This window comes from Brassica napus, chromosome A1 (assembly GCF_020379485.1).
Source record: "Brassica napus cultivar Da-Ae chromosome A1, Da-Ae, whole genome shotgun sequence".
In the NCBI taxonomy this organism is placed as follows: domain Eukaryota; kingdom Viridiplantae; phylum Streptophyta; class Magnoliopsida; order Brassicales; family Brassicaceae; genus Brassica; species Brassica napus.
Window position 1 is genome coordinate 6,004,436 of NC_063434.1, and position 25,626 is coordinate 6,030,061.

At 36.1% G+C, this 25,626-nt stretch overlaps 7 protein-coding genes across 18 annotated transcripts; 6 read left to right on the forward strand and 1 right to left on the reverse strand.

Moving 5' to 3' along the window:
- Nucleotides 1-4,913: 4,913 nt before the first annotated feature.
- Nucleotides 4,914-9,626, forward strand: LOC125577882 (CTP synthase-like). Of its 2 annotated transcripts, none has more exons than XM_048739974.1 (20): nt 4,914-5,109; nt 5,520-5,698; nt 6,037-6,116; nt 6,256-6,342; nt 6,423-6,473; nt 6,578-6,695; nt 6,780-6,836; nt 6,925-6,989; nt 7,069-7,152; nt 7,234-7,284; nt 7,367-7,429; nt 7,513-7,559; nt 7,646-7,715; nt 7,800-7,862; nt 7,979-8,068; nt 8,142-8,408; nt 8,494-8,579; nt 8,653-8,701; nt 8,784-8,958; nt 9,040-9,626. In XM_048739974.1, exons 2-20 carry the CDS (start codon nt 5,581-5,583, stop codon nt 9,210-9,212), a joined length of 1,794 nt encoding a protein of 597 aa, XP_048595931.1. In that variant the 5' UTR covers nt 4,914-5,109; nt 5,520-5,580; the 3' UTR covers nt 9,213-9,626. The 2 variants fall into 2 exon arrangements, with proteins under 2 accessions (XP_048595931.1, XP_048595934.1); XM_048739977.1 differs by lacking the exon at nt 4,914-5,109 and adding an exon at nt 5,145-5,373.
- A 594-nt stretch (nt 9,627-10,220) lies between these two features.
- On the forward strand, nt 10,221-12,445 carry LOC106360763 (ribonuclease H2 subunit B-like). Its single transcript, XM_048739984.1, has 10 exons — nt 10,221-10,341; nt 10,497-10,556; nt 10,666-10,767; nt 10,829-10,905; nt 10,985-11,108; nt 11,219-11,283; nt 11,430-11,499; nt 11,600-11,675; nt 11,783-11,876; nt 11,984-12,445. Exons 1-10 carry the CDS (start codon nt 10,236-10,238, stop codon nt 12,098-12,100), a joined length of 891 nt encoding a protein of 296 aa, XP_048595941.1. The 5' UTR covers nt 10,221-10,235; the 3' UTR covers nt 12,101-12,445.
- Nucleotides 12,446-12,733: 288 nt separating this feature from the next.
- LOC106360766 (alpha-ketoglutarate-dependent dioxygenase alkB homolog 6) lies at nt 12,734-14,620 on the forward strand. Of its 3 annotated transcripts, none has more exons than XM_013800423.3 (8): nt 12,734-12,851; nt 13,146-13,243; nt 13,334-13,394; nt 13,503-13,541; nt 13,623-13,735; nt 13,846-14,062; nt 14,176-14,222; nt 14,311-14,620. In XM_013800423.3, exons 2-8 carry the CDS (start codon nt 13,148-13,150, stop codon nt 14,455-14,457), a joined length of 720 nt encoding a protein of 239 aa, XP_013655877.2. In that variant the 5' UTR covers nt 12,734-12,851; nt 13,146-13,147; the 3' UTR covers nt 14,458-14,620. The 3 variants fall into 3 exon arrangements, with proteins under 3 accessions (XP_013655877.2, XP_013655878.2, XP_048596009.1); XM_013800424.3 differs by having other exon boundaries at nt 12,757-12,851; nt 13,129-13,243; XM_048740052.1 differs by having other exon boundaries at nt 12,805-12,851; nt 13,334-13,401.
- Nucleotides 14,621-14,622: 2 nt separating this feature from the next.
- Nucleotides 14,623-16,268, forward strand: LOC106360765 (elongation factor Tu, chloroplastic). The gene has a single exon (XM_013800422.3). It carries the CDS (start codon nt 14,720-14,722, stop codon nt 16,130-16,132), a length of 1,413 nt encoding a protein of 470 aa, XP_013655876.2. The 5' UTR covers nt 14,623-14,719; the 3' UTR covers nt 16,133-16,268.
- A 230-nt stretch (nt 16,269-16,498) lies between these two features.
- Nucleotides 16,499-19,821, forward strand: LOC106359629 (dehydrodolichyl diphosphate synthase 5-like). Its single transcript, XM_048740097.1, has 4 exons — nt 16,499-17,663; nt 18,772-18,994; nt 19,093-19,160; nt 19,248-19,821. Exons 1-4 carry the CDS (start codon nt 17,497-17,499, stop codon nt 19,690-19,692), a joined length of 903 nt encoding a protein of 300 aa, XP_048596054.1. The 5' UTR covers nt 16,499-17,496; the 3' UTR covers nt 19,693-19,821.
- Nucleotides 19,752-22,076, reverse strand: LOC106359630 (vacuolar protein sorting-associated protein 2 homolog 2). The gene is made up of 11 exons (XM_013799292.3): nt 21,894-22,076; nt 21,588-21,632; nt 21,207-21,241; nt 21,075-21,125; nt 20,801-20,905; nt 20,636-20,707; nt 20,486-20,557; nt 20,326-20,406; nt 20,191-20,226; nt 20,022-20,092; nt 19,752-19,933 (listed from the first exon to the last, which is right to left on the reverse strand). Exons 1-11 carry the CDS (start codon nt 21,925-21,927, stop codon nt 19,873-19,875), a joined length of 663 nt encoding a protein of 220 aa, XP_013654746.2. The 5' UTR covers nt 21,928-22,076; the 3' UTR covers nt 19,752-19,872.
- Nucleotides 22,077-23,275: 1,199 nt separating this feature from the next.
- On the forward strand, nt 23,276-25,294 carry LOC125575049 (protein LSD1-like). Of its 9 annotated transcripts, none has more exons than XM_048740089.1 (8): nt 23,276-23,532; nt 23,642-23,727; nt 23,870-24,007; nt 24,095-24,205; nt 24,461-24,582; nt 24,680-24,760; nt 24,838-24,909; nt 25,001-25,294. In XM_048740089.1, the coding sequence occupies exons 3-8, from the start codon at nt 23,872-23,874 to the stop codon at nt 25,040-25,042; spliced, it is 564 nt and encodes a 187-aa protein (XP_048596046.1). In that variant the 5' UTR covers nt 23,276-23,532; nt 23,642-23,727; nt 23,870-23,871; the 3' UTR covers nt 25,043-25,294. The 9 variants fall into 9 exon arrangements, with proteins under 9 accessions (XP_048596046.1, XP_048596037.1, XP_048596042.1 ...); XM_048740080.1 differs by having other exon boundaries at nt 23,277-23,532; nt 23,867-24,007; nt 24,086-24,205; XM_048740085.1 differs by having other exon boundaries at nt 23,277-23,532; nt 23,867-24,007; nt 24,835-24,909.
- The last annotated feature ends 332 nt before the right edge of the window (nt 25,295-25,626 follow it).

Genomic DNA, 25,626 nt, shown 5'->3' on the forward strand with positions numbered 1-25,626 from the left:
GGAGCGCGATCGCATGCATTAGTTAATACCGTTGCTGAAATTGCGGTGCGCAGGGCTCTATATAAGTCCCGTATCCGTAGGACCCGGCACAAAAATCAGTTTATTTTCAAAATTATAATAATAATGTACTTCGAAATATAGTTTATGTGAAAATCTTTAGTATAAATATTGTCTAAAATGAATAACGAATTTACAAGTATAAGTATTTAGGGATTGACTTGAAACAATGCAAATTTGTAACTTAATAACATTATTATTTAGAAATCATAATTAGATGCAAATAAATTACAATATCGTAAATTTTTGCAAAATGAATTGAATTATTATTTTTAGTTAATAATTTATATGATAAAATATACCTATGTTAAAATATTTGATAAGAAAAGCAAATATGTATCTAATATAATATATAAGATATGTTATAATGTATTTATTGATCTGCTATTTCATCTATATAGTCCGTATCAAATTATACGTTCTTCGCATTTTTTACAAATTAGGTTTTCTTTATAGTATACACACTTACACAGCTGTCGTCATGGTAAAAACATAATCATAAAATAAAAAGTGTAACTAATAAATTTTAACTATCTTAATCACATTTCTAATTAAATATATCCATTTTAATGATTTATGCTAATATTTATTCAATTATTCCTTTGTTTTACTAATTTCTGACATTAGTCATGTTTGTAATGGTATTTTCAAAATGATGAGATATTGCTACCTTTCACAAGGACATTTTACAATTATTAGTTGCATATGATACTAGATATAATTAACTCACATGAATCAGTCATTTATTGCTTACTAGTTTCAACCTATGATTATTAAAAAATTATGTATCAAAATTCAAAAAGCGTATCTAAAGATTATTTCTCTTAATTATTTAAATTATTTAAATATTAACCTTCAAATTTTATATACTTTATAATTGTAAACAATTTTTGATATTTCTTCATGTGCTCTTATTTGATTCCAATTATCTATTTTATGATAGTTGTGTTTTAAAAAGTAATAACGAGTTAAAATAGAATAGCACTACATAACAAGTATGCAGCAACAGGTAATAGATGTGCAGTGGCCCAACTGCCCATGGCCATGGTAATTTGGTAAGTCAAAATTATTAATCTATAATAATAAAACAGGGTTTTCTCCCTCATTAGGCCTCCACGTCTTTCTTTAAGGGTGGGTGTTTTTGGACACGTGTCCTCTTCATTTTTGTTTCCTGGTGATGTTTATGGACTTTTGGTTCAATTACGAGTTTCGTGACTAGCTCCAATACACGTAAGAAGTAAAGCCCATATCATACTTAGCCCAAACTTCCAACATAGGGTTTGATCCCAACGAACTTGGCCGACTCTTTTCTCACTGTAAAATCCTCGCCGTACCCCTGCAGCTCCTCATAGATTGGTCTGAGAAACGTACGCAATTATGGCATTCAATCAAAGACGTCCACTACTTGAGCGTCAATGCCTCTTCAATTCCTCAGCAGGTTCAGTGATTGAGTATATATACATACCCTGGGAGAGGATTCACGCACATCTCTTTGTTCCATCAAAATCGTTAAAAGGGTTTTTGTGAAAGTTCCAAAAATGGTGAATCAACTTCTTTATTTCTCTGAGCTCAAGGCTGGTTGGTGCAGGAATGAGAAAGAGAGCTGATGGGAGTTGATCTTCTACTGGTTGATGGGAAGGTAAGGAGGATTACATGCTTTTCTTTTCTTTACAATATTGGTATCTGCAATCGTCTTTGAGATATATTTTGTTTTGTCTGTTTTGGTGGGAGGTTGATTTGCTGCTACAGTGAACAGTGGCTGGTTTTCCTATACAAAGCATTGGTGTTTTAAGCTTTGAAGAACGTTTAACTGATTTACAGAAATGAATTAGTCTGAGAACAAATTTCACATCGTACAAAGCAGATACAGCTTCATCGAAGAACATGCGTAGTGGGCCACAAAGTTGGATGACATAGCCACAAACTCTCTGTTGTTTCCGTTTAAGTTCCCTTTGATGTTTAAAGCTCATTGTATAAAGAGCTTCTGAGTTCTCCCAAACCTCATCCTATAATTCAGAAAACATAAAAAGAATACAATAACAGATCAATATGCAATTTATTTCCTTCAAGAGAATTTCGTTAACATGTGATAACATTAAGTTATTAGAATATAAACAATCCCTTGATGATCCTTTAATCAATAATCCGATCAATCCCATTTTACCTTACAGTTGATTAACCAAAGACAGTGTGGGGAGGGTAAAGCATCTTTTGTTTATAAAGAGAATCTTTGAATGTCTGGGAAATTTGTAAAAATGTACGAGGTAGACAAGAAATGGAGGAAGAAGATGAGTTATTCACCCTCTTATGCAGCATCACTATTTTTCCTTTTGAGAATTTTTCTTGCATTTTTCCAAACAAAGAATCAACCAAACCCATCATAACAAACACAAACAGGAGGATGAGGTTCGTCCATATGCTGACATGGAGGACTGGGAGCCATTGGATACATATGCTGATGAGGAGGATGATACTGATCTTGTGGAGCAGAGTATATCACAGTTTCTGGCGGTCCATTGTTCTGCGGAGGAGCACCACCACTAACTCCCCTCCTCCTTCCATCACCACTATCGTGGTCTATGAGCTTCTTCTTTTTCTGTTTCCTTCTTCGCAGCTCCATCTCCTGACGGACGTTAAGGTAGACCTTTGACAGACGTGGCAAATTGCTTCACCTGATCACATCCTCCAGTTTATAATAAAATAATATTTTACAATTTTAGATGTAAGGGTTATTTGTTTTAACAACATAGAAATATTTATACTAATAAAAATACTATTATTTTTAATAATAATGATATAGAGTAAATTGTTTATATATAATAACTAAATCATATATAATAGATTTGATGTAAAAGTTTTATTATGAAGATTATACAATCACTTCTATCGCAATAATAGTTATTTGGATAACATGGTTTACTTGGTGTTTATATAATAACATATACACAAATTCAAACAAGCATATATATTTTTAAATAATAATGAATTGTATTAGGTTTCTACGTTTCTTACCTAATTTAACGTAATTTTTATAATAAATAGGCTATTCATTTTTGTACAACTTTAAGAAATTACATTTTATTTACTACTCTCTTTTTCTTAGAGGATGCTTTATGATTATGCATGCATGTAAAAATATTTATATTTATTGTTTTGCTTAATGAAAACTTATTAATTATTTACTTCACCACACTTAAACTAATAAACTTCATGTATTAAAATAGAGGAAGTATAATTATCGAAGTAAAAGAAACCTTGAAAACAAAGTTAAAAATATATTTTGGAAATAATTAAATAGTGAAATAAATATATAATTTGCAACACAATCTGCTACTACTACAAACAAATATATTTTCATATGATATACAGATTTTGTTTAAGTTGATTTTGGTTTGCAAAAATTAGTAGTGGGGAAGAGTCTGACATTAATTTTAAAAATAAGTTTTCTTAAGAGCTGCAATCTTTCAAAAGTTTCTGTAAATTGGGGAAGCTGCGGTGGATGAGTCTGACATGACTGCAAAGTTTCTCTTGAATCAGTTGCTCAAATTTGATGACATCTTTGCAGAAAAATAAGCTCGAATACAAGAAGTTTCAAACTTGATTGCAACAAGAACATAATTATTGCTTACATGCAAGAATAATATTGGGCAGTGAGTAACTTAAACGGAAATAGTAAAATTTGAGCGTATCTGATCCCAAAAATGTTTATTTATTGTAGATATACATTGCATATCCTGAATACAATGAACAAGAAAAGTTAAAAAAAAAAGTTTAGTGAGAAAGACTCATCAATTGGTAGTTAACACATCATAGCAACAAATTTGATGACTAAACAACATATTATATATATATAAATAACTGAAGTTTAAATGATACAATATAGAAATTATTATCGAAAGACTATGAAATAAAATTTAGTTTGTTGACTAAAAATATTAAGTTATGTTGGGAAAAAGTATATTGTATATCAATGATAAAAATTCACGTCACATAAGTGATTACAGATTTAAATAAATGAAATTACAAAATATAACATGATATATACCTTCAAACATTTATACAATTTTTATAACATTTAATGTAAAAAAATCAGAAAGGTTGAGAAGAAAGACTCATCAAGTGGTAATTGCACTAATTTACTATTTAGTAGAAACAATTATATATGCCAATGAACAACTAAAAGAAAGAATACCCACAACTACAAAACACAATAACATAATCTATATTTGCTAGAAACCCGTATCGACCATCAAATGTAACATCTCCCAACAACATCCATCAAATGTAACATTTCCCAACAACATCATATGAAGCAGCTAAAAGAACAGACATACACGAAGTAAGAGTTTATCTAGAGATACTGTTGCTTCCATGATTACAAACAATTTTGAACTCATTAGAGAATAAAACATACGAAACCGGCGCGTAGCGCCGGAATACCACTAGTAATAAATAAATGTGTAATTTTTTTTAATGCTAGAGACATATCTTATATTTTAAAAAATATTTAAGAATCTGAATTTCAGTTAACAAAACTACCCTTAACTCAAGAAAATTTGGGAGGGTATTACAACAACTCCAGGAGTCCTGTTGACGACAGATTTGGGAAGGTATCACTGGACCAGGACAAAACAAAACTATAATTACCACTATATTTTAAAACTAGACAAACATGGTTGTATTTTTAACAAATCTCCACAAAAAAGAAAGAAAAACGATTAGATATGAAAACTGTGCATTGACGACAAATTAGCTAGAAAAAGGAAACAATGTCCTAATCAAAATACCTCCAAATGTTAACACTGTGTAAGATAACCAGTCCTTTTCATTCCTGTAAGATTAAAAAAAAAACAATAGTACATAAAATGAAAAAAGTCGAGAGAGAAAAATGCTTTAGGTGTTAATTAAATATGAAACATGACACACCTTCTCTTCAACTTTCAAAGGTGAACGAACACTGGCTTGCTTATAAAAAGGGCATTCACCATCTCTCGTTCAATTCGCAAATTGGATAAAAGTCTCTACTTTAAATTCTCGTTTTATAAAAATTAGGTGAGCCTAATACCATTTCTTTCCTCTAACTTAATTTTGGTCGTTCACTTCTAATTTCACTACACTTTCAACTCTTAACATACTAAAATTTTCAAGATGTCAGATTCTTCTGTTTCTTTCCTGCTCCTCTCTGTTTTAAACAACCAAACCTTCTTGTTTTTATACATACAAACATACACTTTTTTCTCAGCCTTCCTTTGCTTTTGCTAGTTACTTGGGACAGATTGTATTAGCACAACTAATCAGGACATAGAAATGAAATATGTCAGATTTGTAACAATAATATATTTTTTCTGAGCTTTTACAACCGTTGGACAAAACCAAAAGCTGGATGCTTTCTCTTTGCTTATATACTCTGTTTTATCTATTACACTTTTACTTAGAAAAGTTTTTTTCTTTCTCTTTTTCAGGAAACCGACTTGAGCAAAACTATATTTCAGACGAAGTGGTTAAGGAAGCAAAAGCAAGAAGATGAAGTACGTAGTGGTTTCAGGTGGAGTGGTGAGTGGACTCGGAAAAGGAGTCACGGCGAGTAGCATCGGTCTCATCCTCAAATCATGTGGATTCCGAGTCACCGCCATTAAAATTGGTCTCTTTTTTCTCCTTATTACAACAATCTTTGTGGTTGTTTCTTTCATGTGTGTAATTCTTCAAGCAAAGTTAGTTTCTTTTCTTTCACTTTTTGCTTTTGATTTTTTTTCTCCCAACGAAAAAAAAGTTTCAGATTTGATTTTATTAGGCCCCAGTAAAAACTTTGAAAAGGAGTTTCCTTTTTCCTCACGCGTGTAGAAAAGTTTAGAAGCAAAAAGATTCCAAAGATTTTTTTTTCTTTTTTTTTTCACTGTGTTGAAATTCTCATGACAAAAGTTTAACACTTTTTTTTTTGTTTTTGAGAAAAGTTTAACACTTTCATGATTATTTTTACAGATCCTTACTTAAACATTGATGCTGGGACCATGTCACCTATTGAACATGGTGAAGTTTACGTCTTGGACGATGGAGGCGAGGTACTACAACATTTAATGAATTCTTTGCTCTGTTTCTTATAATGGAAATGCCATTCAAATTAGTTAGGTCCAACAACCTTTAAAATAATAATGAATTTTCTCTTCTTTTTTTTGTTGTTTTATTTTTAATAAAAAAAAGGTTGATCTTGATCTTGGGAACTATGAGAGGTTCATGGACATTAAGCTGACCCGTGAAAACAACATAACTACCGGAAAAGTTTATAAGGTATTGTTTCTTTGTGGATGCTTATGAACAACAATTTGAATTTGAGTTTTTGAAGTTTGACGTTGACATTTTGTGAACAGCATGTGCTTGAGAAAGAGAGGAGAGGAGATTATCTTGGGAAGACTGTTCAGGTACGTAGAAGAACAAGCTTAATATATACCTACAGGTCCTACACCATGTGTTTGATGAAAACCCTCTGACAAAGACTTGAATCTCTTTTGTTGGGGTTGTGCAGGTTGTTCCTCATATCACCGATGCTATTCAAGAATGGATTGAGCGTGCAGCTAAGATTCCAGTTGATGGACAGTCAGGTCCAGCTGATGTCTGTGTCATAGAACTTGGTGGAACAATAGGTATTTTGATTTACTTCACTTCATTAGGACTTCAACTCATGTCAGGTTTAGTTTAAAAACATGAACCTCTTTGAATTTTTGCAGGAGATATAGAGTCCATGCCTTTTATTGAAGCTCTTGGGCAGTTCTCCTATCGTGTTGGTAAGAAATGGTTTGTGTGTATCTTGTTCTTTTTGAGTTATAACACTAAAAGCGCTTACTTAAGATGTGTGTGTTTAACATTTTTCAGGCTCTGAGAATTTCTGCTTGATCCATGTCAGTCTCGTGCCTGTATTGAATGTTGTTGGTGAACAGGCAAGTTTTCTTGAGTCTTGTTTCTTTTGGAGTTTTCATCCTAACGATGTCTAACATAATGTGGTTTAACTGCTTACAGAAGACTAAACCAACGCAACATAGCGTTAAGGATTTAAGAGGCCTTGGCTTGAGCCCTAACATCTTGGCTTGCAGGAGCACAAAGGTTCCATCCTTGTTAAATTCTTTTATTTTGGTCACGTTTGTTCTTTAATCTTGGCTCTAAGTTCTTACATTGATTTTGCAGCCACTTGAAGATAACGTGAAGGCCAAACTCTCCCAGTTTTGCCAAGTTCCGGTATGTAATATTTACAAGACAGAACTGAATTTAACTCTTTGCTAGTGCAGACATTGTTAAAGAAGAGATTATTTATTTGCAGATGGAGAACATTGTCACTCTCTATGATTGCCCCAACATTTGGCACATTCCATTGCTTCTCAAAGTGAGCAGCTTTCTCATTCCACCATACTGGTAAACAGGTTATTCTCAGCACTAACATCTTTATGTTTAAACTTGTCTGAGCAGGAACAAAAGGCTCACGAGGCGATTCTGCGTGTCCTGAACCTTACAGGGTTTGTCTCGCTTACTCGTATTCTTTGTATAGTAGACTGGTTCATTAATTTAAATGCTGATTCTTGTGGGAATATCATTGTAACAGAATTGCGAAGGAGCCTGCATTAGAGGAATGGTCTCTGATGGCTAAAATGAGCGACAAGTTGCACGTTCCGGTGTGTTCCTGGTTCTATCATGACTTAGTTGATCTCACTTGTTCTCATCTAGACACTGACTTCATTATCTTTTGAGTTTTTCAGGTAAGAATTGCTGTGGTTGGTAAGTACACTGAGCTCTTGGATTCATATCTTTCCATCCACAAGGTACCACTTTGTCAGCATACATCAATCTCATCAACTAGAACCATATATCCAAAAGCCTCTCTATGACCAAACTCCTCAGAAGCTATCTTTTAATTATCTTGTTTGTTCATGAGCAGGCTCTCTTGCACGCTTCTGTGGCTAGGCGCAAGAAACTTGCCATAGATTGGATTCCAGCTAGTGATCTTGAACAAGGAGCCAAGAAAGAGGTAATGTTTACACTTTACACTAATCTCTTGCTCATTACACAAGACACTGAGGCAAAATGACTCCTCTCTGCAGAATCCAGATGCATATAAGGCAGCGTGGAAGTTACTCAAGGGTGCTGATGGTATTCTTGTGCCTGGAGGTTTTGGAAACAGAGGTGTACAAGGAAAGATTCTTGCAGCCAAACACGCCAGAGAAAACAAAGTTCCATACCTTGGTATCTGTCTAGGGATGCAACTCGCCGTGGTCGAGTATGCAAGAAACGTACTCGGTTTGGCAGATGCAAACAGCGCTGAACTCGATCCCAACACCAAGAACCCTTGTGTTATCTTCATGCCTGAGGTATGTTCTCTTACACATTTTTCTCTCTTAAGAGTTTCAACAAACTCCAGTCTACTTACTTTATGATACCGTGTGATTCAAGCAGGGCTCGACAACTCATATGGGAGGCACTATGAGGTTAGGCTCAAGAAGAACTTACTTTCAAAGCAAGGACTCCAAATCAGCAAAACTGTAAGAACTTGATTCTTCCCACAAGTATGCATCTTAAAGTTTAACTGACACCTTATTCTTGGGAATGTTTCAGATATGGGAACAGAAGTTTTGTCGATGAGAGACACCGACACAGATATGAGGTACTTTAAGCATCTTTCAGATTATAGTAAACAGTTATCTCTTCTACAGTTTAATCTAAAGCCACCAAATGTTCTCTTCCAGGTGAATCCAGCTATGGTTCCACGTTTTGAGAGCTCTGGACTCACATTCCCAGGAAAAGACGAGACAGGTCAACGAATGGAGATCGTTGAGCTGCCAAACCATCCGTTTTACGTTGGAGCTCAGTTCCATCCTGAGTACAAATCAAGACCTGGCAAACCATCTCCTCTCTTCCTAGGTAAAAAAAAGAAACAAACACAAAATCTTGTAACACTTTCTTTATGTAATGCATACTTATTAACCAAACCTTATTGTGCAGGACTCATTGGAGCAGCTAGTGGAGAGCTAGACAATGTACTGCAACAAAGCTGCCAAGAAAGCGTCGTCTCACGTCCTCACTCCAACGGGAAGCTCGAGAGGCTTTACTGGAAAGGTGCAGCGAAAAAGCCAGTCAGTGTTGTATACAGTGTATGTGATCGTGTCTGCTCATGAAGATGGCTGCATCAACGATGACTTTCTCTCTATAAAAAGATGTTTTATCCGGATTTTTTTTTAACGTGGATTGCTTCGCTTATGGAGGAAGAGAGAAGGCTGTACAGTTTGAGGATTGGCTTTTTATTTGAGATGTGTTTCTTAAGATTATGAAGAAGGAGAACAGTAAACACAAGCAGCATTAGAATAGTATACCTTTGTCTTTTGTAATCGGTTATATTTAGAGAGTATATGTGATTAACTCTCTTTCTGCTGCTGCTGTGTTTCTTGGATTCTTATGTAGTAGCTTATCTTTTGTTTGTTTGTTTTCTTGTTTTTGGGTTATTTAAACATTTCCAGAGAAGTTTTTTATTTCTCTGTATGGTAATGTAGCTTCTATGTTATTTGAATGGTTTATGTTATATTTACTAGCTATCTTCTTTTTCCTTGGTTAACACTCCATTGAAGAACCTTTGCCTCAGCTTTCTTGAAAGATGTTACCAAAAACTACATTAGGGATTATAATTTGATGTTAAGTTGTGGAGTCTATTTAACTTCAGTTTTGTTGGAAATCTTTGGTCTGGCTGATAACTAGCTATCTATTCTTTGCTGTCTATATATAGTCGTCAAAGATTGTGTGAGAGTCCATTGAAACTTCTTCAGTGACTTTGGGTTATTTTGTTACCTAAACTAATATAGGGGCATATCTGGCTAATACCTATTAAAGTAAGTGGTCTGCTTGCAAATATGTTTTCTTTTTATTTGTCTATGGGCCGACTTTTCTTGTTAAAAGCCCAGGCCCATATTTAAAAGCGCGCGCTACCTCCTGCCATGGCGCGAATCTGGTGAATGTCGTTCCTCTCGTCTGATCCGAATCAACACCAACTGTTCGATGAAATGTCTTTCAGAAACTTCGTCCTGATTCATTTAACTCACTAGTTTCTCGCATTCATCACTGGTATATCATCTAAGTTGTTGTTAAGGGCTTTCGTAATCTTTAATCTTTACTCGCTCTAGCTCTTGTTTACTTTACTTGAGTGACTGATGTACGCTTCTTCAACCGTAGGATTTGGGCTTACTAGAAGCTTGAAGATGAGTTCTACTGTTTGGTGGGAAGGAGTTGAGAAGACACGAGTTCTCATTGCCGCAGGTTCCTTTCTTCCACCTCCTATTTTTTGTTTTATTGTTAACCTAAATGACTTCAGTTACGCATTGGTGTAGGAATGTCATAAGCATTACTTTAAGACAATTGTTCATCATTATAAAAAAGGATGTTGCTGAGTATTTTTCATTGCATATGTGAAGATTCAGGATGTGGAGGAAACAAACCTGGAGAACTATTAACACTTCGCCATCCAAAATCAGGTAATGGGATGTAGATTAACGACAATATTGCTTCATAGTGTTTTGTAGGGCAAAGGAAGTTCAGTTAGTAACATGTTATGTTGTTTGATATCTTTGCTTATATGGGCAGAAAATGGAACCTGCTACCTTTTTAATAATGGGATGCTTCAAGAGATTCAATGGTTTAAGCAATCATATGGTTCTTGGTTCCTGGGAGATTACATTTCTCAAGGTAAATTCCACTGTTGATTGTTAAGTGTAAATGAATGTTCATGGTTGTTTTCTTGTTACAGATGGAAGCTTATATATGGCTACTCCGGTTGATCCTGTTTTCATCTTGTTGCCTGTTTTCGACCAAGCAAGAATGAAGGTCACTCACTCTATATGCTCCTTGTCTCTTCTCAATTTCACTATTACTTTCCTGTGTGACTTTAATTGTCATTCTGTAGAAAGGTGATGATCCTGGAAAGTTCAGGCAACTGGATGAGATTTTATTTGTGGAAGGGTATCCTGAATATCAACATCTGTTGTCACTTGCAGAGAAGTGTATGGAGATCGTTTGTCAAACTCAAGGTTAATTGTTCTTCTTTGGTTTTGGAAAACATGGTTGCACTTGCACACGCTCCTTGGTGATCTCTCTAGTTGTTCAGTATCCTTATTCCTGTTTCATCTTCTTCTTGCAGAGGTTGGATCTATGAAGTTCTATCGGCTAGATAACTCGAAAGTTTTAGCTTGGTTAACTTGTAAGGTATGATGCTCTTTGTTGTCAGAACATGATTGATTTACTGCAGCCTTTTAACGCAGGCACTCTAACTTGTTTTGTTTCACATTCTGTGATTCTTGTCCTTCTGTTTTATTCATATGCTTAAGGTTCCTGCAATTTAATGAACGCAGGTGCGCTCTTTAAAGAAGGCTCTACCGGCATTAGACAAGAACTATGCAGCTCAAGATGAGAAACAAACATGTGAGTAGTTAAAACAGAAACCATTTCTTTTCTTGACGTTGACCCTTTCAAGAGGTGATGTTATATGGCATTTTACTGATATCGCCTTTGAAATGTGCAGTGGTGGATGCAGTTTCAATCGTGGGAGAGTACCTGAAGACAGAGCCTTGGTTGAAGCTTCTCTATGATCGTCTTGGGTACCTTTTTTTTTTTGTCAAAGAAAATCTGAGATCCTTCATTCACTTAGCATAAGAAAATCATAAGTTCTTACAACGATGTTGATTATGTAATGTTTATCTTGCAGACTCGAGTTTGTTGACCCAACGACGAAAGAAACCAATACGGAGACCTTTCCAAATGCAATTGAGAATAAAATGGAATACTCAAACTCATTACAGGTGTGTGTGCGTATGTTTCACTGCACAACCTGTAGACAATTAGTTCATATCGTTGGTGTACCTTGTCCTTGTTGACTTAAAAAAGGAAATGTCTTTGGTCTATGTAGGAGAGAGCAAACAAGAAGACAGGAAAACCTGGGAAACAGACAAAGCAAGCAAAGGTAGAGACTGGATCAAAGAACATAAGGGATATGTTTTCAAGGGCTTGTAAGAAAAAGTGCTGAAGCTATCCAGCTATATATGATTTGTTATTTTCAGCTATCAGATGATCTCTTTGCTTAGCTAGCAACATCTTAAACAAAGACCCAGGGCCGGCTTACAAGGGGGACAAGCGGTGCGACCGCCCCGGGTCCGAGTCCGTGTCCCCCCGTGTAATGATAAATAAGGGGCCCAATTTTTTATAAATCTATATTTTTATATATAAAAAAAATTATAAATACAATAAATAAAATTGAAAAGGGCCCAAAATTATTTGATATGTATATAGTTTTATTTTCATTACAAAATATACAAAATATTATTGATTAAATTTTAAAAATATTTTAAATATTATCTCTATATAAATTTTAGAGAGTAAAATTTTTTTTTTTTGCCCTAGGGCCTCTAGCAGTGTTGAGCCGGTCCTGCAAAGACCGGTTCACATTTTGTTTCAATTCTAAATTTCTAACTAGTATTGCTTTTTAGCTCAAATATGTACTACTCTTTGATACAAGAATCTGCTTATTCATGTAAGAATTTTTACAACAAAAAATGTAAGAGGAAGATGAGAATACATGAAAACCGTTGTAACATTATTGTGATTCCCTAGGGAGTTTACTAATGGGCCTAGCCCATCACCTGGCTGCCCCACAAAATAAGTACTCTTCTTTCCTAAGCTAATTAGGAAGGAATTAATCAGATTCTTCCTCTCAATTGAAAGCAATTCTCTTCTCTTTCAGGGTTGATCGATAGCTCTGTTTCCTGCTGCAGTTACTGGTTAGTTTCATTCACCCTTTTGCTATGTATTTGATATATTTTTTTTTTCTAGAAATGGGTTTAAGTAGAACACAGACGAATCATAGTTGGAATAGACTCTAGTTCCTTTAAAAAATATACGATTGCTTTTGAGCTCTCATCATAGCTGAGACAGAGTAATAGCTTCCGAGAATGTTAGTCTGGATCTGTATTTGGAACTCTCCGCTTGTGCTTGGTTTTGAAAGTCTCTTTCTTGATTGAAGATTTCAATAAGACTGTTTCTAATTACCAAACAAAGTTTGATTCTTGATACAGCCATGGAGTTGGAGAGCTTCAGGGTAGGTCTTACCCCTACAGTCTTCTACATACCCGGTTTCGTTACTGACCAAGAGCAAACTCAGCTCCTCGATCATGTAAACCCCTCCCCACATCTTTTGCATTTTGAGACATGTTGATTTTTATGTTCCTCTAGTCTCTCACCCATTTTGCTGTCATGTTAAAAGATATATGGAGGATCTGGTTCCAAGTGGAAGACGTTAAAGAACAGAAGATTACAGAACTGGGGTGTGTTGTGAGGAGACTTTCATCCACTTCGTTTTCATTACATTGTGTTTGTGTGAATGTGATAAGAAAGAAACAAAAAATGTCTTGAGAATTTGTTCTTTATTGCAGGTGGTATGGTCCATGAGAAGGGTCTTGTTCCACAAGAGTGTAAGTAAAAACATCCAATCATCCTTTTGATAATTTAAATTCTAGATACTCAAAAGAGATATACCTTTCCCTTTGTTTCAGTGCCTTCTTGGCTGACAAAGATTACCGCGAAAATTCATGAAAGCACGGGTCTTTTCCCTTCTAATATAAATCATGTGCTCATCAATGAATACCATCCTGACCAAGGGATAATGGTACCTCATCCTTCTTCTCAGTGGTTGAATCTTCTTACTTGAATGGTTTTAGTTTCCTGCTAAAGTTCATGAGCAAGTTTTGTTACTTACATGGTTGTTTTTTTCTACAGCCGCACCAAGATGGACCCGCTTATTTTCCTGTTGTAGCTATCTTGTCTCTAGGCTCACCTGTCGTTATGGACTTCAGTCCCCATTTGAGATTAAGATCATCAAGCGATGATGACATTTCGAGAGAGTGTGGTGGGCCTGAGAGAGATAATCAACACTCATTCTCCGTTTTGATGATGCCTCGAAGCCTACTAATCTTCAAAGATGACGCTTATTCAGGTAAAAGCCTCATCTCTGTAAGCTTTTAAACCCCATAATAGAACTACATCAGAGTAGAAAAAGAGTAATCCGGAACAGTCCGTTATATTCATATTATCCTATCTTGTTTTCAGATTACCTCCACGGAATCAGCGATAGTCCAACACAATGCTACAAGCAGGTGCACAACACAAAGCTCCTTCTCATATGTAAAATGGTCATGCTATTAGCGCAAAAGACTTGACTTTGTTATGATGTTTCCTGTTCAGGTCATTAACGAAGCTGAAGCTTTGTCTTACTCAGATAATTCTAGTGGAGAAGATGGTGACAATAAGATTCTTCACAGAGACCAAACTAGAGTTTCACTTACCTGCCGTTTAGTCCCCAAAGTCCATAAAAATCTCTTCAGGTTTTAGAGAAAACAAAACAATGCAGTCTCCCTTACTGACGTTCGGATGTCTCACCGTTTATGACCGAGAAAACCGTCACGATTTGTAAACGTAGGAAACCAAAACGGTACCCATTTGTGCTTGCGAAGAGATAGGATTAAATATGAGCCCTACATTTTTTTTTTCTAAACTCGTGAAGAGATAAAACAACACTATAACAAACAACAACAGTCTCACTCTATCCTCACCAAATCTCAAAACCTAGATTCTCGATTCTCCTCCTCCTCCCATGGCGATATCGTCTCCCGCCTATTCTAGACTCATCTCTCCCTACTCCTCCCCTTCCCCTTCCCTCTCTCCCGCCATCTCTACTTCCGTTAAACTCAACCTCTCATCCTCCTTCCTCCCTTCGTACACACTCTCCACCACCCCCTCAGCTCCCCACACCCCCCGCCGCTCCTTCACCGTCCGCGCTGCGCGCGGGAAGTTCGAGAGGAAAAAGCCCCACGTCAACATCGGAACAATCGGCCACGTCGACCACGGCAAAACCACCCTAACCGCCGCCCTCACCATGGCCCTCGCCTCCATGGGGAACAGCGTCGCCAAAAAGTACGACGAGATCGACGCCGCGCCGGAGGAGAGAGCCCGCGGGATCACGATCAACACCGCCACCGTCGAGTACGAGACCGAGAATCGCCACTACGCCCACGTTGACTGCCCCGGCCACGCCGATTACGTCAAGAACATGATCACCGGAGCCGCGCAGATGGACGGAGCCATCCTCGTCGTCTCCGGCGCCGACGGACCTATGCCGCAGACCAAAGAGCACATCCTTCTCGCTAAACAGGTCGGCGTCCCCGACATGGTCGTCTTCTTGAACAAAGAGGATCAGGTCGATGACGCCGAGCTGCTTGAGCTTGTTGAGCTTGAGGTGCGTGAGCTTTTGTCGTCTTACGAGTTTAACGGTGATGATATCCCGATTATCTCCGGATCCGCGCTTTTAGCTGTGGAGACGCTTACTGAGAATCCTAACGTGAAGAGAGGAGATAACAAGTGGGTGGATAAGATCTACGAGCTGATGGATGCTGTTGATAGCTATATTCCAATTCCTCAGAGACAGACCGAGTTGCCTTTCTTGTTAGCTGTTGAAGATGTGTTCTCCATCACGGGGCGTGGGACTGTGGCTACAGGGAGGGTTGAGAGAGGGACTGTTAAGGTTGGAGAGACTGTTGATTTGGTTGGGTTGAGGGAGACTAGGAACTATACAGTCACTGGGGTCGAAATGTTCCAGAAGATTCTTGATGAGGCTTTGGCTGGTGACAATGTGGGACTGTTGCTTAGAGGGATTCAAAAGGCTGATATTCAGAGGGGGATGGTGTTGGCTAAGCCTGGGAGTATTACTCCGCATACTAAGTTTGAGGCGATTGTGTATGTGTTGAAGAAGGAAGAAGGTGGGAGGCATTCTCCGTTTTTCGCGGGGTATAGGCCTCAGTTTTACATGAGGACGACTGATGTGACGGGGAAAGTGACGAAGATTATGAATGATAAAGATGAGGAGTCGAAGATGGTTATGCCTGGGGATAGGGTGAAGATTGTTGTGGAGCTCATTGTGCCGGTTGCTTGTGAGCAAGGGATGAGGTTTGCTATTAGAGAAGGTGGGAAGACCGTTGGTGCTGGAGTTATTCAGTCTATCATCGAGTGATCGATTAGAGAGTTTCATATAGTGAGCAATCTTATCTACTTGCGTTCTTTTTGTTTCACTCTTGATTCGCAAAACTCTTTTCTTTTTGTGCCATTTTCTGTAAGAACTTGAAATCAAAATGTCATATATTTCTTGATTTCCTGACTTATTTTCTCCTCCAATCCTCTTATCAATTCCAATAAATTAAGGTTTTTCCAAATTGCAAAATTAAAAAATTGCCAAGTATTGAATCAACTTGGTTCGGTTTGTTGCTGCATGATTTTGTTAAATTGTTAATTTTTATTATTTACTTTTTAAATAAGTGAAGTTTTGAAATAAGATTTTTTTTTTTTGTTAATGGTACTTCTTCTTGTACTAATTTTTGTGGATTTCTCGGAGAACTTGCTAAAAAAAATTTCAAAAATCCTTGAATTTTTTTTGGATTACTAGTAGTACTTTTACATTTGAAAATAATAAATTTTAAAACTTTTTTTATCAAAGAAAGAAAAAAATAGATTTAGAGACACAATATGCGAAAACACTTTAACACATTATCAAGAATCTCAATTTTTAAATAAGAGGAGTTGAAAAAAAAACTTAATAAATAAAACATCTTTTAACCCCTTTTTTATGTGTCTAGCATCTTATGATTTTAAAATATAATATTATGATATACAAAAGATAGATGTTTAAGCATGATTTCTTTGTATACAAAATATTGATATTTTACCTTCTGTTTTTGTATTTTAAATATTGATGTTTTAAACTTTGTTCAATGCATTCTACTTTTAAACTAAAACATAAATTAAATCTTAAAGTACTACTAGTAAAATCTTAAAGTATACTACTAATAAATTAAAGATGGGTATAATTTTATTGGGAAGTAAACAAAACTTAAAAGTGAATTTAAAATCAATAGGTAAAAATGTATATATAGTTTTTTATTAATATGTTTGCAAATTTCAAAATATTGATCTTTCAAATACAAAAATAATAATAAGTTTTATCTCTATTTTACACCAAAAAAAAAAAAGTTTTATCTCTATAAGATTAAAAACAACCTAAAAACAATATTGAAAACACAATTTGCGCGCGTGGCTATTTTAATAATTAAGGAAATTACGTGACGGAACCATATAGTGAATTTCAAGTACCGTATAGTCTTATTAACCTTACTACGTCTGTGTTTCAAAAAAAAAAAAAAAAAAAAAAAAAAACCTTACTACGTCTGTCTTCGCGTTTGCATCAAGGGAAACACACAGAGCGAGACAGAGAGAATATTCTATTGATCATGTGCGTCTTTGAACCCTGATCCCTTCAAGTATCTATATATATTGACGAGTATTAGTTGATCATTTCAAACAAATACTGAAAACGAAAAAATAATGTTGTCCCTACTTCCTATTGTCTTGACCTTTCTTGTTCTTATTCTCATCCCTTGTCTCTTCGTCTCTAGGCGTCTAAGTGTTCCCCTCTCTTTTACAAATATCCGCAGACTCGTCAAAATCGCAGCTTCTCAATGCGATGAAGAAGACGAGAGGTGCGAGAAATCGTAGTATGCTTTTTATTAATCATAGTTTTTACGTGATAAACGTTTAAAAAAAGGTTTAAAACTTTTACTTGATGAACGTCATAATTTTCATTCTATTTCTTGATAAAATGAATTGTTTCTCTGCCTAGTCTGAAAATAACGAATGACAGCCTACAACCAAGCTATAGAAGCCAATTAGTGTGTGACTGTGTCCGTATTCAACCAACCTAACGGAACGAGTAGACTATATATAGTCATTTGGTTTGCTCCATCTAGTTAGAGTTTTCATAACATTCTAGTGTGCATGTCAGTATTGCTAAATGGTAGAGTCGCAGATTTCTGCTTTTTAAAATAAAAATCAAAAGGACACGATTTACTTTCTTAAGTAAACAACTATATGTATATGACTCGCAGTTTACTTTCTTAAGTAATCAAAACGTCGAAGTCCTTTATATATCAGGTCGCACCTCACTTGTAATGTGGGATATTCCTAACATGATACAATTTTTACACAACTTCCCTACACGCACAGTATTACCGCACTTTCCTGTAAAATATGGGTGGCCAAATTATTTTCTCATGGAACTATCATATATCATCAGACGTCTCCTGAATTATAACCTCGTTCTTTTTTTTTATATCGACATTATGACCCGTTTCTACGTATTCCTGAAATAATAGTTTCATACTTACTTTCCATTTTAAGTATAAGCCAATTTAAAATTGTATTATAAGCCTTTTAAACAGACATTTAACCAAGACTAAGACCTGAATTAGATCCATTTACAAGTCTAATTCAGATTATTTTCATTTCGAATCTTTCTTAAAGATCTGTTTCGAGTCTTATTTTTAGTTAAATGTCTATTTAAATGGTTTATAATTTAAAACAAAAATAGTAAACCAATTATAACCACATGATTTTAGATTTCGAACTTAAACTGTTGTCTCATGAGGAATTAAGTCTGATGCTATACGATAGTTTGTGGACTCTAAAATATGACAAGACAACAGGATTAACACATACTAGTAGATAATAAGCGTTATATATTATTTGTATGGTTCATATACGGATTGTGAACTACTGATTCCTAACTTTCTACGAGATCTTTATATTCTTGCTAATTTGTAGCGGTACAACTGGAAAGGAAGAGAAACAAGGAAGAATGCCAAAGCATGTGGCGATCATATTGGACGGAAACAGACGCTGGGCAAAGAAATTAGGACTCACGACTGCAGAAGGTCACGAGGCCGGAGTGAAGAGAGTTCTTGATCTTGCTAAGGATTTTTTCACGTCGGGTGTTAACACGGTCTCACTCTTTGCTTTCTCCACTGAAAATTGGGGAAGACCCGAGGTAGTGTGATTATTATTAAAGAGATGTAACATTCTCAAGATTTGTCTTATATTTTCATCGTTTTAATTTTTTTTGTTAATTTTCTTTTATTTGATCAGGAAGAAATTAGAAACTTGATGTCCATATTTGAGAAATTCATAAAGATGAAGATACCTGACTTCCAAAGGTACACAATAACATGTTGTGTTTTGATTTTTTGATATTAACAATAAACATGTTATATGCTTTAATTTTCCCATTCTTTATTTTGAAGCTATAAAATCAAGATCTCTGTGATTGGGAACCGCGCAAACATCCCTGAGCCGCTTCTAGTATCAATACGAGAGGCAGAAGAAGCTACAAAGAGCTACGAAGAGAGGCACCTCATTATGGCAATTGACTATAGTGGAAAGTTTGATATCATACAAGCCTGCAAAAGCCTTGCTGAAAAGGCGAAAAACGGAGTGATACAAGTGGAGGAGATTGACGAAAATGTGATGGACAAAGCATTGTTGACGAATTGCAGTGAGTTCCCAAATCCTGACCTGATGATCAGAACGAGCGGAGAGCAAAGGATCAGTAACTTCTTCCTATGGCAATCAGCTTACACTGAGCTCTACTTCCCTACTGTTCTATGGCCTGACTTCACCATGGCTGACTATCTCAAGGCCTTGACTTGGTATCAGAAAAGGGATAGGCGATTTGGTCGAAGAGTTTAAAAACTTCTTTGTCTCCCCAAAATAAATTGTTCAACTACTGACCTATGTGCATTTGTGTGTTTACATTTAATAGTGGATTTAAAACTTCATCAAACCAGGAATCTCATGTATCATCAATTCATCAAAAGCTGTTTCGTTTATGGGTACTTTACATTACGTATAAGAAAGGTTCATTGTCTCTCAGATTCGTCGTAGCGAAGCTAATCTCCTCTCTAGATCATCTACTTCAGTAGATTCCGAGCTGCAAGAAGAGTTGGAACATGAAACGAATGAATTATTTATTCAAAAGAATCTTTATAGATCAAAAGTAAGAACTGATATGGTCATACTCGTTCTTGTTATTGACTGTAGTGGGAGCAGCGTTTTTTGTAGCAATTCGGCCCTTTGGAGCTGAAGATAGCTGTTTAGAAAGAAGCAAGAAACATAGTTTAAGTTTTAAACCATTCTGAATGTTTTTCTTGACAAATTTAGCCTAATAACTATTTAAAATTAACTAACCAGAGATGCAACACCAACACCAATCTCATCCAGCACCTATAAGAAGGAGACAATACAAAGGAATGAGTCAAATAGAGGGAGCTTGGAGAAAACTACGTAAGTATGAATCTTGTGATTGGAATTGCAGTAACAAACCTGGATAGTGAGATCTTCAGTTTCTTCTTCAGCTTCGTCTTTGTCAAGTGTTTCATCAATTGCCTCTGACATCATCTCTATCTGTAAACACACACAAACCAAACATGACACAGCCAATCTTTGCCAGGGCTTCAGAGAAATTAATAGAGATAGTGTTTACCGTCATGTCAAGTTGTGCTGACTGCTTCTGGAACTCCTTGATCACCTTAGCTTGTTTGGTCGGTGCCATTTGCTGAAAAATGTGAAAACAGCATTGCAAGTTATGTCAAAGAAAGAAGTGAGAGGGACCCAAGCAAAGTGTGATAACTACCTTGTTCATTGCAACCATAGCTGTGGTTGCACCTTTCATGCCTGATGAGATTGAGGTGCTTGCATACAATGCCTATTTATCATTATTATCAAACAAGTAAAGTAAGCTCATAACGGTGTCGAAGTATGTGAAGATGAATTGGGGAAAGAAATAAAGAAAGCTAACCTGTGTATGAGTGGTTACACCACGGATTTGAGCACGGCTTCCTTGCAAGTTGGTGATCTGTTGCCTCAATCTAACAAGCTGCCGAGCTAAGATCTTGGTGGCCGCCTATGACAAAGTTTAAAAAAAAAACAAAAAGAAGCTTATTAATACCCAATCTGACAGTGTTGAACCAACAAGCTAGTAAACAATAGCCATACAATCCTCTGCATGATTAACAAGCCTAAGCACCAAATAATAGTAAGGAAGAGTTGTAACTTTACTAGACAGGTTTTACCTCATTTCCAGTTTTAGCAGTTTTCTTGATTTCTGCCACAAGCCTCTTCTCCTAATGTGGCCATGTCAGTAAAAACCGTCAGAGTTACTAATGTAAGCAAAGAAGAAAAGTTGGCAGAAGGTGTCATTTTACCTCCATCTGAAGAGATGTGATCTCACGTTCGATGCCTGCAAAATTACATTGAGTAAAAATCCAAAAAACTAACTTACAATGCAAATAAAGAGTAATCCAAAGGAAACAAAGCTCAGAGCTAGCATCGCATGATGCAACTAACTCTAGACTCAGAATTAAATGACCAATAACTGATTTGTGTTCTTTTCTTAACTAACTTTGATGATCTAAGGGAACCACCAAGATCCCAGATAAGAAGCAAAACCAGTCTTTTTCAACATATGATATGTCTTATCACAGTTCTAATAACACTTCCATTTGCTAGACCATGTTTCTACCGTATTGTTTAAGATCTAATATGCTTTGTAGAAGAAAATTTTTAAGAGACAGAAGAACACATACCACGTGTAGCCACAGCCATTTCTCGCTTGCTGGTGCGGAGAGCATCTGCATAAGCAATAAATTTACAATAGAATCAAATTAAAGTTGGATCAAATTAGAAGTTGCTACACTGTCAGATTCCCTGCTCAAATTTTAAAGGTGACAACTTTGCAGAACCGATCTAGAACTATGTTATGGACCACAACATCAGGTTCAATCACAAGTAAAAATATAAAAAGCCATTACGAGAGGGATCTATATGTGATAGATCAGTCCACCATTAGGATCCGAAATTCCAAAAAAAAAAAAAAAGATCAAAGCTTTTACCTTTAGGAGTGGTCTTCTTCTTGAAAATGTTCATGGCAATCGGAACAGTGACACAAAACCCTAGATGGAAGTGAAGTTGATCTCTATACAGAAAGACAAGAGAAGAGTGTAGCCTTTATATTCTTGTCTCAATCTTTATTTTTCCGAGTATAATAAATGTTTCTTTTTCTGAACACTTATAAGTGTTCTTCTTATAAGTGTATAAGACTAAACGCAACGGTACTATGGATTTGGAAATCACCCGTTACGCTAGAAAATGAAAATCCCTCTTAGGAAGGCTTGATCAATGATTTTAATTTATTTGACTAAGCCCAAAATTTTAGAAATTTTAAAAGTTTAAAAAGATTCAAATGGTTAAAAATCAAATCTTCCAGTTGTTATTTTAAGTGATCCATAGATTTTCAGGGAGTTTTGAAAAAAAAAACATATTATTAATAATATTTAAATCAAATTTTGTTTTCCAAAGAGATGGATTACCATCTTTTGTTTGTTTGTTTGTTAAACATGGATTACAATTTTTTCTGTGATGGATAATGAATATTAGAATCAGATTAAAAATAATAAGCTTAACATTATTTTGAATAAACATTTGTACTTTCAGTGAGAGGCTTTGTTCAATGAAATGAAGAGAGATGATCAAACCAGTAGAGATATTCTTGCAGGTGAGGGTTGCTTAGAGTTGGCACTTGATACATCTGGATCCACCATAACCTATACATTTTACACTATAAGAACCAAGGTGTAGAAATTTCTGAAATCTTCACCACCAATCTCGACCGTTAGTTTGTTAAGAACTTGATAAGGCCTTGGAACTATTTAAACACAATAATATACACAGTTTAAGTAGATCATTAGAGCATCTGTAATGGTGTTACCCAAAGAAAATCCATATATCGTGGGGACTCGCAAATAATGCAATGATTCACTAAGAAAGAATCATTATTTAGGAATTTTAAAGATTGAATCTTTAGATTTTGGTGGGATCCACTAATTATTTAATTATTTTTTTTTCTTAAAGACTCTTTCTTAAAGATTCCTATTGCAGTTGCTCTTAACTACGTATATCTTTTATGTCCTCCCTAATCCAAAGCCTGAATTGTAGATTACTACACATACCGGTTCGGATTGAACCAAAAAATTGATCCAGTCTGATCCAAAACTGGCTTCTGGCTCCTAAAGTAAACTTTTTCTTCCTTTGTTCCACGAAAGCAACAGAAACATTCGTGGGACAATTAGTGAAATTCCTTACATTGATTTTTCAAAAAATCAGACCATTCAAACACTTGAGATTAATTGACGTAAGCCATGACCATCTAGCGGGATCTATATTCTAGTTAACAGGACCTGATTGCTACGTTTGAACCGCCGTTTGGAAACAATCAGAAGCGCGTGTTAAGACCGCATCTTATTATTATTATTATTGACTTCAGAGAGACCATGCTTTTTGATCTCAACCTCTGTCCAAATAATAAACTAGTAATCTATAATAATAAAGATGGATTAAAATAAAAAGCAAAAAAGAGAGATAAAATCGAAATCTATTGTCCATTTCTCAATTTGGATTGGCCTCTTTGCATATCTGCTCTTTAGAGTTGGCCGGTTCTGCAATCGGATCCCTTCTTCCCCCATCTTCCAATCGGTATGATCAAGATCAGAACTTTTTTCAAATTTTCCTTGAATTTGTAATCGCAGCACTGCTCTCTTCAATTTCATACAAAAACTTCATGATTTGATGATAATGGATGCAGAAGCTTTTGGCTTTGAATTGGATTTTGGGTTTCAAAAAGCCACCTCCTTTTCTTCTTCTTATCATCCATCCCTTTGGAGAAATCAGGTGAGTCCTTTTTGTTGTGTTTCTTTGATTCGATGCAATGACACATGCATAAAGTATCGGTTTTTCGATTGAGTTTATTGAGAAATGTTAAGCCTTTTGATGCAAATTGGTGATTGATTCCTATTGGATAAAACCTAAGCAGATATGCAGGACCAGCTGGTGTGTCATGGATGTAGAAACACATTGATGTATCCCAGAGGAGCTACCAATGTCCGTTGTGCGTTATGTCACATTGTCAACATGGTTCCTCTTCATCCTCATCCTCCTCCTCCTCATCATGGTATCACTATATCTACATCTATCGTTTGCAGCTTTTGTTTGAGACACATTGGTTGAGTTCTGAAGTCTGAAGTCACAGCTCATGCAGGGATGGACATGGCTCACATTGTATGTGGTGGTTGCCGAACTATGCTTATGTACACGCGTGGGGCTAGTAGTGTAAGATGCTCTTGCTGTCAGACTGTCAACCTTGTCCCAGGTAATATATAAATGTCTTTGTTTCATCAGCATTCTTCTGTTGAGATGCTTTCATAACTTCTTTTCCACTCTTCCCCAACATATTATGTGGAGTTTAGGATTTGTAAAAGTAGATGAAGCCTTTAGATGATACATAACCGCTTTGTTTGATGATCTACCATTAGATTCTTACCTTTAAGTTGTTGCCTCTGGGATGTATGATTGTCTTTCTAGTGTTGATTCGTCTGTTGAAACTGTGCTTGACATTTTGTGACAGGACCCCCACCGTCCAATCAGGTTGCGCATATCAACTGCGGGAACTGCCGGACGACACTCATGTACCCTTACGGTGCATCATCTGTTAAATGCGCTGTTTGCCAGTTTGTTACTAACGTTAACGTGAGTACTCCTTTCACTTCTCCATGGTTAAGTACAAAGGATCTTTCTATTAGCAGTTCAGTTTCTGATTCTGTTTTTTTTTCTTCTTAATCCGCAGATGAGCAATGGAAGGGTGCCTCTCGCAAGTAACCGGCCAAATGGAACAGCTTCTCCCGGGACAATGCCCTCTACATCCACTGTGAGTTTATCTAGTAACTCTGTTCATTGATCTTATGGAACTGGGTACTTACTTACTCTGTTCATCTTCTCCAGCAGTCAACACCACCGTCTCAGACACAAACTGTTGTAGTAGAGAACCCAATGTCCGTTAACGAAAGTGGAAAGTTGGTGCGTATTACTATCTTTTCTTTGTTCTTCTTAGATACACATTAGAAAAAGGTTTGACAAAGTGACTGAAACACATATACATCAATTGCAGGTGAGCAACGTTGTGGTTGGAGTGACAACAGGCCAAAAATAACTTTTAAAGAATGATTTGATCTGAAAGATCAAAATTGGTTTCATCTATCCCTGCGTCTGGTTTGTGCATATTACATACTGTTGATGAACACTTTTTTTTTTTGTTAAAAAAAAAGTTGATGAACACAAAGGTTTTTTGGTTCAGTAATGTGGCAATCCTGTTTGTAGACTCCATTGACCATTTGTGGCATTGTTAATGTATGTATTACTATAATCTGATACACCAGCCAAACATTAAGATTTGAGTTTGAAATCTGTTTCTTCTGTGGATAAGCAGTGTTGCTCACAGAAACTGATCTTTACCTTTTGGTAGATTAGTTAACACTGCTCTTAAAGCAGATCTTGGAATCAATAGCCTCCAAGTAAATACTCTGCATACATTTGACACACAGATCCTCTTGATAACTCAATGCACAACAGTGGCTTGTGAGAAGATCCTGTTAGCTAGCGGGTTAGACCACAAAGAGCTGGAAACTACTCTTGGGGCTAAGAATGTCTGCATTCATGGCTACTTTAGCTGCAGCCATTGTAATGTCAGTGAACAAAGAGACAAATACCTTGGTTGTAGCCACTTTAACCGCTAAG